The sequence below is a fragment of the Neomonachus schauinslandi genome, chromosome 8 (genome assembly GCF_002201575.2).
Source record: "Neomonachus schauinslandi chromosome 8, ASM220157v2, whole genome shotgun sequence".
Lineage (NCBI taxonomy): Eukaryota > Metazoa > Chordata > Mammalia > Carnivora > Phocidae > Neomonachus > Neomonachus schauinslandi.
The window spans coordinates 37,583,962-37,603,077 of NC_058410.1; the positions used below are offsets into that span (position 1 = coordinate 37,583,962).

At 38.4% G+C, this 19,116-nt stretch overlaps 1 protein-coding gene across 1 annotated transcript in view; it reads right to left on the bottom strand.

Moving 5' to 3' along the window:
* NCOA7 (nuclear receptor coactivator 7) overlaps positions 1 to 19,116 on the bottom strand; it is a 148,297-nt gene that overhangs the window by 64,305 nt on the left and 64,876 nt on the right. The window contains exon 3 of the mRNA XM_021693370.2: positions 13,701 to 13,921. Within this exon, the coding sequence (XP_021549045.2) occupies positions 13,701 to 13,921 (221 nt within the window). The remainder of the gene's footprint in view (positions 1 to 13,700; positions 13,922 to 19,116) is intronic.

Below are 19,116 nucleotides of genomic sequence, written 5' to 3' on the forward strand. Positions count from 1 at the left end.
TTGCCTCCTCCAACTCCTACAAGGAGGCTGCTTTTGTTGGCTCAAGGTCCCTTTCTCCACCTGCAAAAGCCAGCAACACCCAACCGAGCCCCCCCACGTGCCATTTCTCTAGCTCTCCCTCCCCTTCTGCTGCCCTCTTCCACTTTTAAGGGCCCTGCGGTTTATACTGGGCACACCTGGGTAATCCAGGATGCTCTCCTTAAGGTCAGCTGATGAAGCAACCTCAATTCCATCTATAACTTTAATTCAGCCTTTGCTGTGTAACTGAACAGGTTTTGGAAATGAGGACACAGACCTGCCTACCACAAGTGGCGACGAGGTTTTAGGAAAAGAGGCTCAGACTCAAAGAGGGAATTTGGGGGGATTCAAGCAGTGATCTGAGCTGTAAGTGTGCTGGGGCATGGGTAGGGGATGTTAAGGAATGCAGCGCGGGCTAGATGTTCTGGTTCTGAGGAAAAAAACGCAAGAATAAGACAATACCCATGTCGTTCAAACCTAAGCTTCGGGCTCCTGTCACAGACTACTGGAGATGGGGTGAAGTCAGGACAATGGGCATTGTTCACTACTGCCCCTGAAGAGACAAAAGACAACTGTGAATTCCCTGGATCTTGATTCCATAATCTCTGTATAGATATAGGAAAGACAGAAAAGACAGAATATAGCCTTTTTTTCCTGTTATCAATTGTGTGAGTAAGCACAAACAGAATGTGAAAGTCTCAGGGCCAGCTCTGTACTGGCCTCACACTTAATTGGGGTGTGGGTGTACTCTCCTCTTACTCTTCTCGAACAATCCATTCTCTCCCTTCCTTCTGTCTCTATCGTAAGACCATCTGAATGGGGGTACACGAGCTGACAGCATAGGACCCTCAACAACTTGTCTAAAGGAGGAGGAGAGTTTTCCATGGCATCCAAATGAGATGGATTTGTAGAGGCAAAAATTGTCTATGTCTCTCCAGATCTTTCTATGAAAGGGGCACCCTGATTTATAAACAGAAGAATCCACTTCCAATGACAGGCATATCCCTATACTGGGAACTGATACATTTGACTGTGACAGTTTGATGATATAAACCATAAAAATCAAGTCATGTGCCATCTCCCTTATGTCACCAAACATTTTTCTGATTACAGTTTGGTTTGGGGGTCAAAATGAACTGAGTTCAACTAGCCAGCCTGATACATTCTCACAGCTGTGCAACATTAACCAAGTTATTTGAAATCTTTGAGCCTCCACGTCCTTATCTATAAAAGGAAGAACTACCTCATAATGTTGTTCAGAAGATTAAATGAGATGACAAGCACAGCATTTATCTCAGAGCCCGGCACACAGTAAGTGCTTAACAAATGCTAGTATTAATAATAATGCAGTCAACGTAAGTTAATAGCAATTTGAATAGAGTAGGGTATTAAAAGAATTATAAACCTTAAGCAAAAAGATTTCATTCCCGAAACACAGGAGTGATAGAACATTAATATGATAGATGATTATAAATTGTTTAAAAGAGAAAAACCAGATCTGATCACTTTGATACATCCCAAGGAAGCCTTCAATGAAATTAAACAGCCATTATATTAAAAAAAAATAACAAAATTAAAAAAATAACACCAGTTAGAAAACTAAAAACAGGAGTAAACTTCCTTAACATGAAGAACTTTTAGTTACTCTTTGATATTCATTAAAAAAATATGCTCCTGAAAAATCAACAGAACCCTAAAAGTTGTATATTAAAAAAGCAATTTCCCTGTGAGAATGGAAGCACTGAATGACCTCCTGAGATCACTTCCTGGTCTGTCCGGGCTTGTTCCTTATGAAACAGCCTGAACTAAGGCACTTGTGAGGCCCTTCCCCCACCCCAACTTTCTAGAAGACAGACTCCAGGGTATGCAGTGGACGGAATACCCTCAGGCACTGCAGGAGCTCCACCCTATCCTTCTCGTCCGGTTGTTCTGTGGGAGGCACATGACTAAGAGCAGTTCCAGCAAAGCATTTAAGGCTTCTGGGCAGAACAACTCCCAATCCGCTAAACTGTAACAAAGCGGCTAACCTAGGATGATACAAGACTACACCACAAGAATTTAAGGTAATAAAAATAAACTTTGTCATGGAGATGAAAGCAGCAACACTACAAACACAACAGAGGCCGGCAGTCTGGAACTCCCGAGGCTGAAGAGAGAATCTCTGCCATTCTTTGGAGGCCACCTTTCACAGCACTGAGACAACGCCTGCACCTGCATGGAACGTGTCCTCGCTCGCTCACCAACCGTCTCCTTAGAAATAAAGCCCGAAACTCTCCAAAAGCATACCTGGGGCAAGGCAACTGAGATGAGCGCTTATAGCAGAAACTGAAAGCAAATATTAAAACACCAATATAAATACAAGAATTCCTCCTACCATGGTTTATACTCAACCGTGTTTTGGAATCCCTCGTCAAAGGAAAAGATAAAAGAGTTTTACATACTGAAAAGCAATGACATTTTGTTTATTAGCAGATGAAGTGTCTACTTAAAGAACCAACATCATAAAAATATCCAGAATATCATGAAATTGTTCAGTAAGGTGGCCAGATATAATAGTCTTATATTTGTGATAGAAGTGTGTTTTGAAAAGTCCCAGGCCATAATAGTACGAAACTAGAAAATGTCTAGGAATAAATATAATGAGATAATTGCAAGATATATATATATGTGTGTATATATATGTGTGTGTGTGTGTATATATATATGTAAATTTTAAAAGGTTTACTGTAATTTTAAATGGAAGCTTGAATAAAGGGAGGTATATATAACGTTCCTAAATTGGAAATCTCATTCTTGTAAATATTTCACTTTCTCTTCAAATTAATGTTTAAATTAAACACAATTCAAATAAAAAAAATTTTTTTTGGAGAAGGGAAACATGCCAAATTGATCATCATATTTCTCTGGAAGCATAAATACATCCTAAGACTATCCAAAATTATTTTTAAAAGAAAAATGACAGTAGGAACCCTGTATTGATGTTAAAACAAATGATTATAAAGCCAAAGCAATTAAAATTAAGACAGTAGGAACCCTGTATTATGTTAAATGATTACAAAGCCATAGCAATTAAAAAAATGTGGTGAATTATCAAAAATGAGAACTATACTGAAGGAATTTAATGTAACACAAAAATGCCTTTATAAACCAGTAAGAAAAGAGTGGCTTTTCCCATAAATGTCATGTAGCTTCATGTTAGAGAGGAGGCTTTGGCATCAGACAGACTGAATGACAGTACTGGTCTGCCCTGGCTCACTGTGTGATTAAGTAACTTTACTTAATCAAAGACAGTTTCCCAGCATGTAAAATGGGGATACAGGTGTGCCTGGCTGGTTCAGTCAATCGAGCATGTGACTCTTGATCTCAGGGTCCTGAGTTCAAGCCCCACGTTGGGCGTGGAGCCTACTTAAAAAAAACACACACACACAAAAATTAAAAATAAATAAATACGGATACCAATTGGACTCCCACAGAGTTACTGTAAGGCTTACATAAGGCAATTCGATTAAGGTAAAGCACTCCACAACGTGTGAAACAAGGACTCAGGAAACCTTAAGGATTACTATTAAATGAGGTTGGGTGAACTCCAGTTAAGATTTGGAGAAAAATCTAGATCACTCTTAAATCAATGCAGATAAAGATTTAATAGTTAAAAATATAAAGTTAGAAATGTCCTTGAAGAAAAATACAGGATTTGTATTTGCTTAAAGAATATGTTCTCTATCGGTGATACACACTTCTGAAATTATTGGCCTCATTCTGTCAAGAGTGCAATGAAAATATTAAATATTATTATTTAGCATCGTAAGGGTAACTTTTGGAACACCCGAATCATAAACTGTTACAATAAAATTTTTTAAAAGGTGTGTCATGAGCAACCTTCATGGAGAGGGCAGGGATGTGAGGAAGAACGGACTATACTAAATATGAACTCCATGTTTTCTCCTCTGTTGACATGAAGGGTAATGCCATGCAGATGTTTTCCTTCCTTCAAGCATGCCACAGGCAATATAGTCCTTGACTAACGTGAGTCACAGTCACCTGATTTAAAATCTAGAATGCAAGAAGAAGGGTAGGGGAGTTGTTTATGGTGGAATTCTTTACCTCAGAGCCTAGTAGCGCCCTCAGCAGGGAGCAGGCCCTCAAGTATTTGTGGAACGAGTTAACTAAACTCTCACTAGGTATCTAAGCAAACAGAGTACTTCAGTTGCCCAGTCAGCTTCTGACACACCAGCCATAAAACTGGTGAGTGTGTTGACTGTAATTATATATATATATGACTAGGTTAAGCAGTTAAGCCCAGAGAGAAATTTCAACCTTATCATCATTCACACTCTAGCTCAGGGGAAATGGAAACTCTACGTATAATCAACTTTTTCTCCTTACTAAGAAACCACAATGTCCCTGGAGCTATGGAGAAAACACTAAAATTTTATTTAACTTTTGCCTTCTTTCTCTCTCAGAGTTGACTCGGGGAAAGCAGAACAATGTACAATGGCTTCCTTAGGGCTTTTGTGCCAGAGAGCTGGGCTCAAATCCCTGCTTTACACCGATTCACAGTGGGACCTCTGGTAAGTTACTCAGCTTCTAGGTTTTTTTTTTTTTTTTTTCATTTGTAAAATAGGCTCCTACCACCTGCATTAGATCATTACTACTAGTAAATTAAATAATGAAATAAAGCATCTAACCTACAGGAGACACTCATCCAAAACAGGCTCTTTCTGCTCTTCCTGTACCTGCCGCTGTTCTGTCCTACCATCCAAAAACTCAAGGTAGCTTTTTTTTATATGTATATAAATGGATCAAAAACTTAGCTGGGTAAATTTAAAATTTAGAAGAAAATAAGAAATATAAAGATCAATTCTGTACAAATCCAAACTATAAATGGTCATGAAAAAATACCGTTGAACACGGGAAGAAAATACAAAATCACCCATGTTACCCCTATTCAGAAGGAACCAATGTTTGCATTCTGGTGACTATCAGGCCAGCAGTTCTCCATCTCCCTTTTTGTCTGTATATAGGGGAGTTATTTAAACAGAAATGGAATCATAATCTATACACACTGCCAACCTGCTTTCCTACCATAACAATATTTTGTGAAAATTTCCCACAGTGTTTTTCTACATCACTTAAAAATAGCACAGTCTTCCATTTTATGTCATTTATTTTTATTTTCCCACTATTTAAAACAACGCAATGAAGAAGATGTGGTATATTTACATAATGGTATATTATTCAGCCATAAAACAGAATGAAATCTTGCTATTTGCAAAGACATGGAGAGAGCTAGAGAGTATAATGCTAAGTGAAATAAGTCAGACAGAGAAAGACAAATACCATGATTTCACTCATATGTGGAATTTAAGAAACAAATGAGCAAAAGGGGAAAAAACAGAGGGTAGCAGGTTGGGGGGATGAGTTAAATACGGGATGGGGATGAAGGAATGCACTTGTAATGAGCACCAGATAATGTATGGAACTTTCAATTACTATATTGTACACCTGAAACTAATATAACACTGTACGTTAACTGGAATTAAAATAAAAACTTAAAGTATAAATAAATAATGTAATAACAAAATAAATAATAAATAAAACAATGAAATGATAGTCACTGTATTTAAATCTTCTAATATGCTCATGACTGGTTCCTTAGGGTGAATTTCTACAAACAGAATTATTGGGTCAAAGGGTATGGAAAAGGTAAGTCTCTTGATAACAATGGTTACTGCCTTCTAGAAAGGTTTGACCACATTACCGTCCCACCATCAATGTACTGGAGCATTTTTCCTTTGCCCTTTCCCCAGTTCACTTCTAATTTGATTTTTCAATCAAATTGCTCAAGCTGAAAAATCACTGACCATATTTAGTCTGATCTGTTGTCCTTTTTTCAGCCCAAATCACATTGAGATTTCTCCTAATACAAATATGATATGACAGATTAATTAGGGAACAATATTTGGACTAAACAGATCAATTATAATAGGACTAGACTCAGATCTAGCTCTAGTACAAAAGGTTTTTTAAAACATAGCTGTTGGGGGCGCCTGGGTGGCTCAGTCGGTTGAGCGACTGCCTTCGGCTCAGGTCATGATCCTGGAGTCCCGGGATCGAGTCCCGCGTCGGGCTCCCTGCTCGGCGGGGAGTCTGCTTCTCCCTCTGACCCTCCTCCCTCTCATGCTCTCTGTCTCTCATTCTCTCTGTCTCAAATAAATAAATAAAATCTTTAAAAAAAAAAAAATAAATAAAAAAAAAAAATAAATAAAACATAGCTGTTGGGTTCAGTGACCGTACTTTTTGCTTCAACAATGACAAGAATGGATTACAATATACTGCATTAATGGGAGTGCTGACACTGGAAGAGGAAAAGGAAGGAATGTCTCTTGATCACTCTCAGGTTACCAGGGGCTGGAGGATGGGGGAAATAGGTAGATGTTGGCCAAAGAGTGCAAACTTCCAGTTCTAAGATGAGTAAGGTTTGAGGACCTAACGTACAGCATGGTGATCATAGTTAATAATACTGTATTATATATTTGAAAGTTGCTAAAATAATGGATCTTAAAAGTTCTCACCACAAAAAAGAAATGGTAATTATGGGACCCGATGGAGGTGTTAGCTAAAGCTATGGTGATAATCATTTTGCAATATATACATGTATCAAGTCAACATGCTGTATAACTTAAACTTATACAATGGTATATCAATTATATGTCAATAAAGCTGAAAAAAAGATGACACCTTTTTGTACTCAATGCTTTTTACATTTTTAAAATTTTTATATTCATGCTTTTAACCATATTTGCAATGGTTATGTATTTTTAATTTTATGTTTAATTAGTTGCAATGCTCATCACCAATTCTTTCATAAAATAACTTTTTCATTTTTGAGGATTAGATTTTGATGTGTGTCTCAGAAAAAAAATGTCTCTCCGACTCAGTAACTTTGTTTAGGAACAGTATAACATAAATGGTATTTTCCCTGTGACTAAGTATGTGTGAGAATATCCTGTTGTCTTCAAGCTTGAGAAACAACTTTTACTTCACAATTCTGAAGATTTCATTCCTTTGGTGTTCACTGCTGTGAGGTTTGTGCCTCACTCTCTTCTTTGTTCCTTTGTACCTAAAATTTTTTTTTTAAAGATTTTATTTATTTATTTGACACAGAGAGAGAGCAGCAGCAGAGGGAGAGGGAGCAGACTCCCCACTGAGCAGGGAGCCCAAGGCAGGACTCGATCCCAGGACCCCGGGATCATGACCTGAGCTGAAGGCAGACGCTTAACCGACTGAGCCACCCAGATGCCCCTGTACCTAACATTTTTAAAAAAGACTGTTTTTACCATTTATCCATGACCTGTAAACATCTGCCATAGTTTTTCTACATGCTGAGTCTTCCCCCTCATTCTGCCTAAATATGGTGAGTTCTTTTAATTTCCAAAGTCTGGTATGAAAGTCTTATGCTATGTTTGATTACTACATTTTTCCCCATTGTTTTGACTCTTCACCAAGAACACCTTTGATTCTTAGACTCTTCACTCACGCCTCCCATTATCTGTCATCTTCTCTCTTACCATTTGCATTCCTTCCTCAACAATCCTGTGCATTCTGGAGGTACCTATCAGGTTTGTTTTGTGCACCACCTAGGTTTTCACAGTATGACTTCACTTAAACATTAATCGGACTTCCTTGACAGCCCCAAGAAGCACAGGCCTAATTATTTCCATCCTAATAATTTCAATTTATTTTATACCCAAGTCCCTCAAATCTCTATATTCTGCCTGATTTAAAAAACACTAATTCAGGGTGACTCAGTCGGTTGAACATCCGACTCTTGATTTCGTCTCGGGTCATGATCTCAGGGTCATGGGACTGAGCCCCACGTTGGGTTCTGAGCTCAGTGGGAAGTCTGCTTAAGATCCTCTTTCTCCTCTCCCTCTGCCCCTCCCCCCACTGGCATGTTCTCTCTCAAATAAACAAATCTTAAAAAAAACATTAATTTGGTTCTTGATATCCTCTCTCCATGTTAAAGTCCATTTTAATTCTGTATTCTGTGATTCTTTGAGCTCTAAAGTACCAGAATGATCATTACCTGTGAGTACAAGGCAATGCTATTATATGCTGTGGTTTGACCTACTTTTATGCTTGGGAATTCATTTATCATAATAACATGACTTCGGCTTTCTGAACTTCTTATGTGAAACAAAGAGAAATGACAGATAAGAAATCTTCACACGTGTGGTTAAAACAACTCTGAAAAAATAATCTGTGTAAGGAAAAGTGTCAGGGTTGCATTGTGGAAAATAATTCATCAATTGGTAACTTTCATGTTGTAGCAAAACCCAAAAGTATTTAAAAAGGACAAGTAGACAATTTCACTTATTTTATTATTAAGTTTCTTTTGAATTTAGGAGGAAAAACTATGATTTGAAATGATTAATAGAGACATTACATATTTACTATTGAAAGCTAAATTCATTCTTTACACTGCAGAGGTTCTCTGAATAAATCTTTGACTGTGATAATCACAAAACTGGCTATATTCTTACTTTAGTGTTTTCTGTTTGGTAAAATAACCTCCCAATTCTCTTAAAATATCTACTTCACTAGCAGGATTTTTTAGTATTAATCTTTTATGCTAAAACACTACAAAATCCTAATAATATATTTTATTCCAATTTAGGCTTGCCTCCCTTATTTGTAAAATTTCTCTATCCTTTTTCAAATCTTACAGCTCCATACCTGTGTTTCAGTTAAAAAAACTTCCTACTGAGACATTACCCAATTTGTAAAATTCCCCTTCCCATCTCTACTTCCACAGAAGGAAGGATGTACGTTATTCTAAATTAAGGAATAATTCATTCCTTTAATACAAAAGAATTTTTGATAAATATATTTTGATATTGTAACATGGATGAGACAAAAGAAACATATGTACACATTCCAACATAACTGTGTCAAATTTAATTATAACTTGATAGCTAATTTTGAAAAATATATTAAGATACACTATTATCAAATAATTCCTTAAGAATTCACATAAATGAATGTAAGTTTAGAAAGACTCCTAGGTATCAGTAAGTACAAGTGCAAGCACAGAAGAGTTGCCTTCACATATTCTAGAAGCTTTTGGGGGTTTCTGGGATGTTTACTGTGTGCCAGGTGCTACACTGGGTGCTGGATCTAGATTTACCTGATACCATCTGCCTCCCTGTAATTACTTCACTTCCATTTTCCTGCTCCCCTCTCAGAAACAAAACATTTTTAGAATCTGCACCATTTTGCTACAATGGGGCAACTGCAGTGACTCATCTTTCCATAACATCTTTTATTTTTTTTATTTTTATTTTTTTAAAGATTTTTTTAAAATTTATTTTGAGAGAGAGAGAATGAGAGACAGAGAGCATGAGAGGGAGGAGGGTCAGAGGGAGAAGCAGACTCCCTGCCGAGCAGGGAGCCCGATGGGGGACTTGATCCTGAGACTCCAGGATCATGACCTGAGCCGAAGGCAGTTGCTTAACCAACTGAGCCACCCAGGCGCCCTCCATAACATCTTTTATAGATAACTAACTGTTGTGTTTTCTAAGTGTCAGGAGATAGCAATGAATTGTTACCCGAGGCTTACATGAGGCACAGATAAATCTAATTCAACAAGTAAAAACATCATTTTGTTCCTTAGATTAGGTAGATGTTAGTGATGTGCAAATAGATACCTATAGAAAGTTACTATGTTCCTCCTTTATTGATCATAGAACTTTACATCTGTTTAATGATCTTTTTGTAAAGCCCTTGGGTTTACTGTTACTCATTTCTCTGTATTTTTCGATTAACATAAAAAATAACTGTAGGGCGCCTGGGTGGCTCAGTTGGTTGAGCAACTGCCTTCAGCTCAGGTCATGATCCTGGAGTCCCGGGATCGAGTGCCGCATCGGGCTCCGCAGGGAGCCTGCTTCTCCCTCTGACCCTCCCCCCTCTCATGTGCTCTCTCTCTCCTCTCATCCTCTCTCTCAAATAAATAAATAAAATCTTTAAAAAAAAAAATAATAACTGTAAAATGTATAATATGTAAAAAAAAAAAAAAAAAAAAAAAAAAAGTGAAGAAAACAAAACTCCCTTGCAATTTCTGTACTGAGAAAACGATTATCAACATATTGTTATAGGTTCTTCCAGTCTGTTTTTCTACTTTCATTATCATGTGTCCTCCGTTAACTTTTTGTTTTGACTCTCTACATTCCCTGTTTTTTCTCTGACATGTGTGGATTTACGTCACACCTTTACGTCACAATTTCTAGGCCTCTCACCTGAAATCTAGGCCCCTTTGGACAAATCCACTTGGCACCTCAAAAACATCTCCAAACACAAACTGACACTGAACTCTTTTTTCCTTCTTGAGTTTTCCAGTTTGTCAATTCTTGACTCTGTTCTTTTTGTCCCTCACACACTAGAATGGTCACCAAATACTGCTGATTCTATGAGCAAAATCTCTCCGTAGGGTGCCCTCTCCCCTCTGCCCCAGTCTCCAACCAGCTCCACCTGATTTCAAGCTGACTTCTACTCAGTGTCACACAATTAATGCAGTTCTCTGAACAGCTCTCCACAGACGCCAGCCAAGTCCAAATCCTTAGTGTGGCTGAAAAGAACCTCCCATTTTAGTGTCTCTTCTCCTCAGACGAGAGCCACGAAATTGAAATGGGATTACTCTTGATTTGAGGCCCTACTACTCCACCTAGTGGTAGAGAACACCACCCTGGGATGGAACTCTAGGAATATGCCAGGTCAGCCCCATCAGACCAAGCAAGCCTGCCCACGTGGGTGTTTGTCAGCTAGAGAGGGAAGTGAAAAGGACAAAGAACTCTGGAATTCAATGGCCATCTAGTGGTTTTACCTAAGCACTGAATTCTCCTAAGGGAAGGCCCCAAACCTCCAAACCAATGATCATTGCCATTCTTTTTTTTTTTAATTTTATTTTATTATGTTATGTTAATCACCATACATTACATCATGAGTTTTTGATGTAATGTTCCATGATTCATTGTTTGCGTATAACACCCAGTGCTCCATGCAATACGTGCCCTCTTTAATACCCATCACCAGGCTAATCCGTCCTCCCACCCCCCTCCCCTAGAACCCTCAGTTTGTTTTTCAGAGTCCATCGTCTCTCATGGTTCGTCTCCCCCTCCGATTTCCCCCCCTTCATTTTTCCCTTCCTACTAGCTTCGAAATAAGTCAGTCAGAGAAAGACACGTATCCTATGATCATCGCCATTCTTGAGAGCAGATGCAAAACTATGATGCCATCTAGACTGATCTCGAGACCAATCCAGAAAATCACAGACTAATTCTGACCCAACTACTGTACTGCCACCTGTATCCTTCCAGAATTTTCATGAAACTCAAGCAAACTGAAACAGTATTCACTCATCTATGTATTAGTTCATACCCTCGATGCACATTTAAGGAACACCTGTAACTCAGATACTACACCAAGCTAATAATACAGGGTCCATGTGAAGACAGCCTATAAATAGGAAAGCAGATAAATAAATCCATAATGACAATGCAGAAGGAGAGTCTAAGCTGGCCATGGACTGGGAGGGCTTCCTGTGAGAAATGATGGCTGACCCGATTCTGTGGTCAAGTGAGAGTTGGTTAGGTAAAGAGCAGAATGAAAGGTATTCTTTCAGATTCAAAGCATTACACGTGCAACAGAGTGCAGCACGTTAAAAAGCTATCCTAACACATCATCTACAGTTAGTACAGCATCCTGACTAAAAGAAACCTCAGCCAACAGGACTCTACCAGCCTCTTTCGGGGAAGCCCTACAGAGCAAAATATCTCCACTTTATTTTTTTAAAGATTTTATTGATTTATTTGTCAGAGAGAGAGACAGCAAGAGAGGGAACACAAGCAGGGGGAGTGGGAGAGGGAGAAGCAGGCTTCCCGCCGAGCAGGGAGCCCGATGCGGGGCCCGATCCCAGGACCCCGGGATCATGACCTGAGCCGAAGGCAGACACTTAACGGCTGAGCCACCCAGGGGCCCCAAAATATCTCCACTTTAAAATACTTCTTAAGCAACAGCATTTACAATAAAGGTAAAAAAAAGATAATATTTTAAGCTGCACAACTATTCAAAACCACACATTTTCAAATCTCCAAGGTGCACAAATCATATGTAAAAGAAAATGAGAAAGGCGATTCTCCTTAATCCTCTTCCTCTTTTTGGAAAGAAGGGGTAATACTCAACACTTTAAATTTTAAGGCAAGTCTATTAATCACACAGAAGTTTCTTTCAACAGGTGACGGTTACAGCTTTTTATGAAACACTAAGTGGTTTGAGATTAAAAGCATCCGTTGAGCCATGTAAGACATGATGTAATCACACTATCACCCATGTATGATATAATCGCAATGTGGACTCTCCACAGCAGGTACCTCATCTACCTTCTGCTGGAGCAATGCCAGCAGAAGCAGCCCATTTTATCTTTGATGAGCACTGCTAGAAAGTTCTGTTAAACATGGAGACAAGACCTGTCTTCCAGTACCTCTGGCATTAACTGCAACCAAATGTGGGGCCCCCGGAAGAATCTGCTGCAAGAGCACGTTTCACATACTGTCCCGCAGTCCGTTCTCAGAGACGCCGTCCTGTCCCTTAGCCTAGCGCTCTTAGTACCCTGTACCCTGTGTGCCACATCAAGGTCAAGGTTTGACTCCCGCTTCCCTTTCTTTGCACGCTCTTCTGACATACCCCAGCCCTGCATGTGACAGGAGCAGTAGGTGTGAAATGGATGATCCCAGTAAAGTAGGGTTATCACCTCCCTCATGCTAGCTATGCCACTTCTGTTAATGCAGTTTAAGATGCAATGAATACTCTGAGAAACTACAGAATATTGCAGCCTTCTTTTAAAATTCCCCTTAACTAAGGGCGCCTGGCTGGCTCCATTGGTGGAGCATGTGACTCCTGATCTTGGGGTTGAGAGTCTGAGTCCCACACTGGGTGCAGAGATACCTTAAAAAAAAAAAAAAAAAAAAAAAATCCCTTAACTAAAACTCTCAAGTTGTGTGTGTTTGTTTTTAACTGATGGATGCTAGGCCATTTCTCCACAGTTTTCTATTGCCCAGCTGATGCCAAACAGTTCAGGCATTTCCAGCAACATATTTATGGATATGTCTACATACATTAAGAAAAATATTTCTCATACAGGGAAGGTGACCATCCACTGGATAGATATTTATTAGCACACACTAGGTGCTAGATCCTGGAAACACAAAGTTAAATGAGACACACCAAATTATGTCCCTTTACACAAGACTTTGTCTTTACACAAGACTATGTATATAAAACAAGGGTGGGTGGTACATCATAGTGCTCAATAAACTGCTACTGTTATTATTATAATGATGATGAGCAGTTATAAATTAATAGTCTTTTAAAAATTACTAGTTGTTTTTGTTTTGGTTTTTTTTGTGTTGTTGTTTTTTAGAGAGGGAGAGAGAGAGAGAAGGGGGGCAGGGGGAGAGTGAGAGAGAATATTAAGCCGTCTCCACACTCAGCACAGAGCCCAACACAGACCTCGATCTCACAACCCTGAGATCACGACCTGAGCCAAAATCAAGAGTCGGACACTTGACTGACTGAGGCGCCCCTATTTTAAATGAAAATACTGCAGTATTGCCACCGATACTCACCAGTACTATAATATCTCTTTAGTTCTGTACGCCTGATCTCCTTTAACTGATTATTTTTTCTCTTTTTTTTCTCATCAGTAATATATTCCTCTTCTACAGCAATGTTGCATTTGTCTTGTTCTAAAATGACTGTTTTAGCATCCTCTTTTCCAGTATGGGTCCTTGTAGCAATAGCTGAGGCTGTCTCTGCATTTTGTTTGGCTTGTTTTTTCTTTTTCAATCTAGGAATGGGAAAAAAAAGGGAAAACATTGGAGAAATGATTTTCTAGGAGGAATTATATTAGTTTCATGCTGTTGGGCTTTCAGAAACTAATTAACTGATACAGAAAACACTTTCTTTATATTACTGTTAATCACATTTTCCTGTTATTTTTTTCTTTCCTAATCACTTAAAAATTCTTACATGGAGACCTGCAGCATTTCCTCAACTTTATATCCTCAATACTTATATCTCAGAAAATTATTAGGAAATCCTCCAGGCCTGGGGAAAAACTAGATTCTTCTACAGGCTATTAAATGTTGAGCATTTTCTTAATCAAAATATATGGCTGCCGTGTTTGCAGTGTTACATTAAAAAAGAGAGAGAGAGTGAATTTCGGTTTTCAGTGGGCAAACACATTTGTAAAACTAAATCCTTTATAATTGATTCACACACTGAGTATAAAAGTTTGGCGAACTGGTTCAGGTCTGAGCAATTCTTTTCCTTTATACATATGACAATAGTACTGAAGAAAGAGCTACATTCCCTGAGACAGAAAATGCCATAATGACAATATATAAAGTTATCATTCGGATCACCAATAGCTGATACATAGTTAACATATCTGATGTTTTTAATTCCTTACTCCTAAGTCAAAGAGGTGAAGTTTACTATACTTGGTGAAATCCAATAACTCAAAATATTTTCCAACTGGTGTATCACTCTAATTGATGTGTCACTCCATACTTACCAGCCCTTCTGAAGAATGCCTTTACCTTACCAGAAGGTAGAGAACAAGGGTTCTGGCCTCTAGTATATGGGGCAGTCTGCTCCTATGTAAATATTTTTAATTAGGATTCTTTTTGCTCGTTCCCTTTCTGTTTACACATGGTCAGCTATCTCTTATACATACATGTCTAGTTCCTTTGCTCTCTTGAGCATCTATACAATTTGATGTTGGGCAAGAATAAGGAAATGTTTTGGGAGGAAAATGAGATACCTAGCGGGTAGCAAAGGGACCAAGGTTAGATTTTCTGCTTCTTTGTTTCGTGACATTGAACAAATCCATTTAACAGTTTGGAGAGGTCCCTCGTTAAATAAGAGACCCTCATTGTTAGGGTCTTTTATTAGGATCAATTGAGATAATCTATGTCAACATATAACACAAACAAACAGAAACAGAAATAGTAAAATATCCCCTCATAAATCATATAATGACATGAGAACTAAGGATACATGACCCATTCAGCTTTGGAAATAAGGTGTCATATTCTAACAAAATATTTCAACTAGGCTGTAATTCATTGAACACTTAGCAGCCATGTTCTTCGATTTCATTGGCTAATAAATGAGTATATGGCCTAGGAGAAAGGGCAGCTGGACAAAAATCATAGATGAATACCCTCCCCATTGCTTAGTTTCGCTATCTTTTTATGTTTACCTATTAAAAACCACACCAAACCAAACCAAACTGGAAACTCATAAAAAGGACTTCTATTCAACAGACACTTTATTTTCTAACCTCAGATTTTAAACTGTTTAATTTTTTTTATTATTTCTGGTAAGAGTGGGTGGCTCTTTGCAATGCTGAGTCAGATAATGTTCCTAATAAAACAATTTCTCTCTTGATCAAGATTACTATGTGAGGCTGAAATTAGTATGCATAATGCCGTAATGACCTAGATATCGTACAGAAACCAGCACTTCGCTTAGGGAGGTCTAGGCACAGAGCTGATATCTGTGTCCAAAAAGCTGGCTGTGGATGGGCTGATGTTCTGATACAGTGGCTTATCAAAACCATGCTTGAGATGAACCTTATTGCCCACTTCCAAAAATCATTCCTTCCAGGAGGAGAGAAAAGAGGAGTCAAAAATTAATTCTATGCAGCCTGAAATATACTGCTTCTTGCTCTTTTGGATTTTTCCACTTTAAGTTGATTTAAATGTCCTCATTTTGCGGTCCCCATGATCATTAAACTCACTCAGATCTAGGGCACATGTTTTGATGAGCAGCACTGTCTGGGGACATCTCATTAGAGACTGGTTTTCACACATGGAAATTACAAAACGGGGTACATCATTTTATTCATTTGCCTCTGTTCTGCACAGACCCATTACTGTCAACACTTATAGCCAAAAGTAGCTGTTTTTCTCCAAAAAAACAAAAAAAACCCTAGAAAATAGCAATACCAAACTTGTTTAACAGAAAACAGAATCCAATTTAATACTTCACTAATTTTACAATCAGCTACATCTTTTATTTTGACTAGAGCACTCATGAGAATTTGTTTCTCTGGAGTTTATCAACACAACTATAACGTTCTGAGCTCATAACTGGAAATCAGATGTGAGTTCGGGAAGCCCACTGTAAAAATCCTTCCTTCAAAGCAGGGAATACATTTTTAACGCCTTGTCTAAGAGGGACTAACTGCCATCTGACGTACGTGGTATAGTTAATGCTCTTCAAACGTTCCTGTTTAAGCCTTCTCTGCTGTTCTGCAAGTCAGTATCTACCATGGTAAGACATTCTCACAAAAGGGTTTTGTCATCACTAAATTAAGGTAAACTGAAAACAAAAGGTTACACAAGAAAAGAAACCAAGCTTTTTCTAATGACCCCAAATGTAGATTTATACTGTGCACCAAAAAAATACTTAGCAAATCATGTTCAGCAGATGAATGACTGTAAACAATGAGACATATTTATATTTGATAGCTGTGAATACAAGTCCTAAAACCCACCTTTATTTTGTTATGCTGCATTTATCTTTCTTTAAGAGATCATAATTACATAAAACAAGTTTTATTATTCAATCTCCCCTCACTACTGTAACCAAGCCCTATCAGTTGTTTCCTAAATCCTTCCCTCTCAAATTCACCTTCTCTTCTTGATCTCTGCTCCCATTGAATCATTTCAGGTTTTCATCATCTCTCTGGACTACTGTTCACAAGATAATTATTCTTTGTTTTATTATAAAATTTGTACTTATTCATATTCAAAAATATTAAAATGCAGAAAGGTAAAAAGCACAGAACTTATATCAAATGAAATGCTAACGCTCAGAAGCAGTCACTGTTTGGGAGAGAACAGGAAAGCCAGAAGTTAGGGAAATCACAGACCTTCCCCAGGCACAGAAGAATGAAGCAGGGTGGCTTGGGTCATGATTCTGAGCTGCTTATTTGTCCCGTCCCTACCATAAAGGAGTGTTAAAGGACTTATTCTGGAATCTCTTGGCTTTTTTAAATTAAAATTTTAAAATTAAAAATAGCACCCAACCCAGAGTTAGTAGACTGAAGAAATAAACAAGGTGTTACTGCTAAAGAAAGCATTTTTAGTTGCTGAATGAAAACTGTTTTCCTCTGAAGCTTTTTCCTTTCCTAAAGGAAGTAAGTTCAGGATACTGGCAACAATCAGAGCCAGGGCCTTGAGCAAGTTCCTTGCTTTGTCTCTGCAGGGGTCTCTTCTGCCGCTTCTGACATCCAGAGCAATGAAACACAGAGAGGCATCTAACGATGAGAGGAGGCTTTCGAGGAGGCTTTCGTGAGCACTAGAGTGAAAGCCTCTTGAAGGCAGGGATTTGTCTAGTAAGTTCTGTTAAAATGCCATACTCCCGCGGCTTCTCCAAGGTACACAAGAGGTACTCAGGAAGCTTTTTCCAAACGCATGAACAAATAAATGAGCGAATAAACTGGGCTCTGTCTGGTTGAGATCTGCTCTCCCAGCTAGGGCTCTCCTACGAACATGCCATTTCACCATCTTCTTAATTAGCAGCATGTGTCAAAAACTCTCACATCTCCTTAATTAGATGCTTGATTGAAAAAGAAAATATATTAGCCACATATAATTTAAAATGCATTAAACTATATACTTCTTTAATTAATATTAAATTAGTAGTTCTATATGATTCTTTCCCTAATTCCATGTTTCATAATAAAACAAACAATAATTATCTTGTGAACAATAGTCCAGAGAGATGATGAAAACCTGAGGTCCATGAGTTTCTGTATCTAGTAAGTGCCGAAGACATAAATATCTAGCACAGCACTGTCCAATATGGTAACCATTAGCCAGCCACTTGTGGTTATTAAAATTAATTAAAATTAAATAAAAGTTTAAAATTCAGTTCTTCAATTGCAAGAGCCACATTTCAAGAGCTTAACAGACTTATGTGCTAGTGGGCACCATAGTGGGTGACAAACACATAGAACACTTCTTTCAACACAGAAAGTGTTGGACAGTACGTAGAGCTATTGATTCAACAGTTAGCCCTATGAGCAAGAGACTAGAAGGAAGGGTGAAGATAGAAATCATTGAATATTTAAACTTATTTAGTATATGCATAGAATATGTCTACAAGGGGACACATGAAAAAAATGGTAAAGTGAGTTTCTGGCACATGATAGTGGCTAGGGGGAAAGACAGAATAAGAAAAATTACTTTTCATTGTGTTCTCTTCTGTGCCTTTTGAATTTTTTTTTTTTTTTAAGATTTTATTTATTTATTTAACAGAGAGAAAAACAGCGAGAGAGGGAACAGAAGCAGGGGGAGTGGGAGAGGGAGAAGCAGGCTTCCCGCCGAGCAGGGAGCCCGATGCGGGGCTCGATCCCAGGACCCTGGGATCATGACCTGAGCCGAAGGCAGACGCTTAACGACTGAGCCACCCAGGCGCCCCTGTGCCTTTTGAATTTTACACCACATATAAATATAAGCTAGTCAGAAAAACATTTTTTTAATTTAGTCTTTGAAGTCTCTTCCTACATAAGAATAATTTAACACATATTGCCAAATTTTAAAAATCGAGTTTTGCTCTTTAACAAAGACTAATGTGTGGGCCGCCTGGGTGGCTCAGTCAGTTAAGCGTCTGCCTTCTGCTCAGGTCATGATCCCAGGGATCCCGGGATGGAGCCCCAGGTCGGGCTCCCTGCCTGGTGTGGAGTCTGCTTCTCTCTCTCCCCGCTGCTTGTGCTCTCTCTTGCTATCTCCCTCTCTCAAATAAATAAAATCTTAAAAAAAAAAATTATGGAATTTTGAAAGAGGTTTCTTCTAACAGAAACTATTATTTTTTCTATTTTTTTATTATGTTATGTTAATCACCATACAGTACATCATTAGTTTTTGATGTAGTGATCCACGATGCATTGTTTTCATATAACACCCAATGCTCCATGCAGAACGTGCCCTCTTTAATACCCATCACCAGGCTAACCCATCCTCCCAC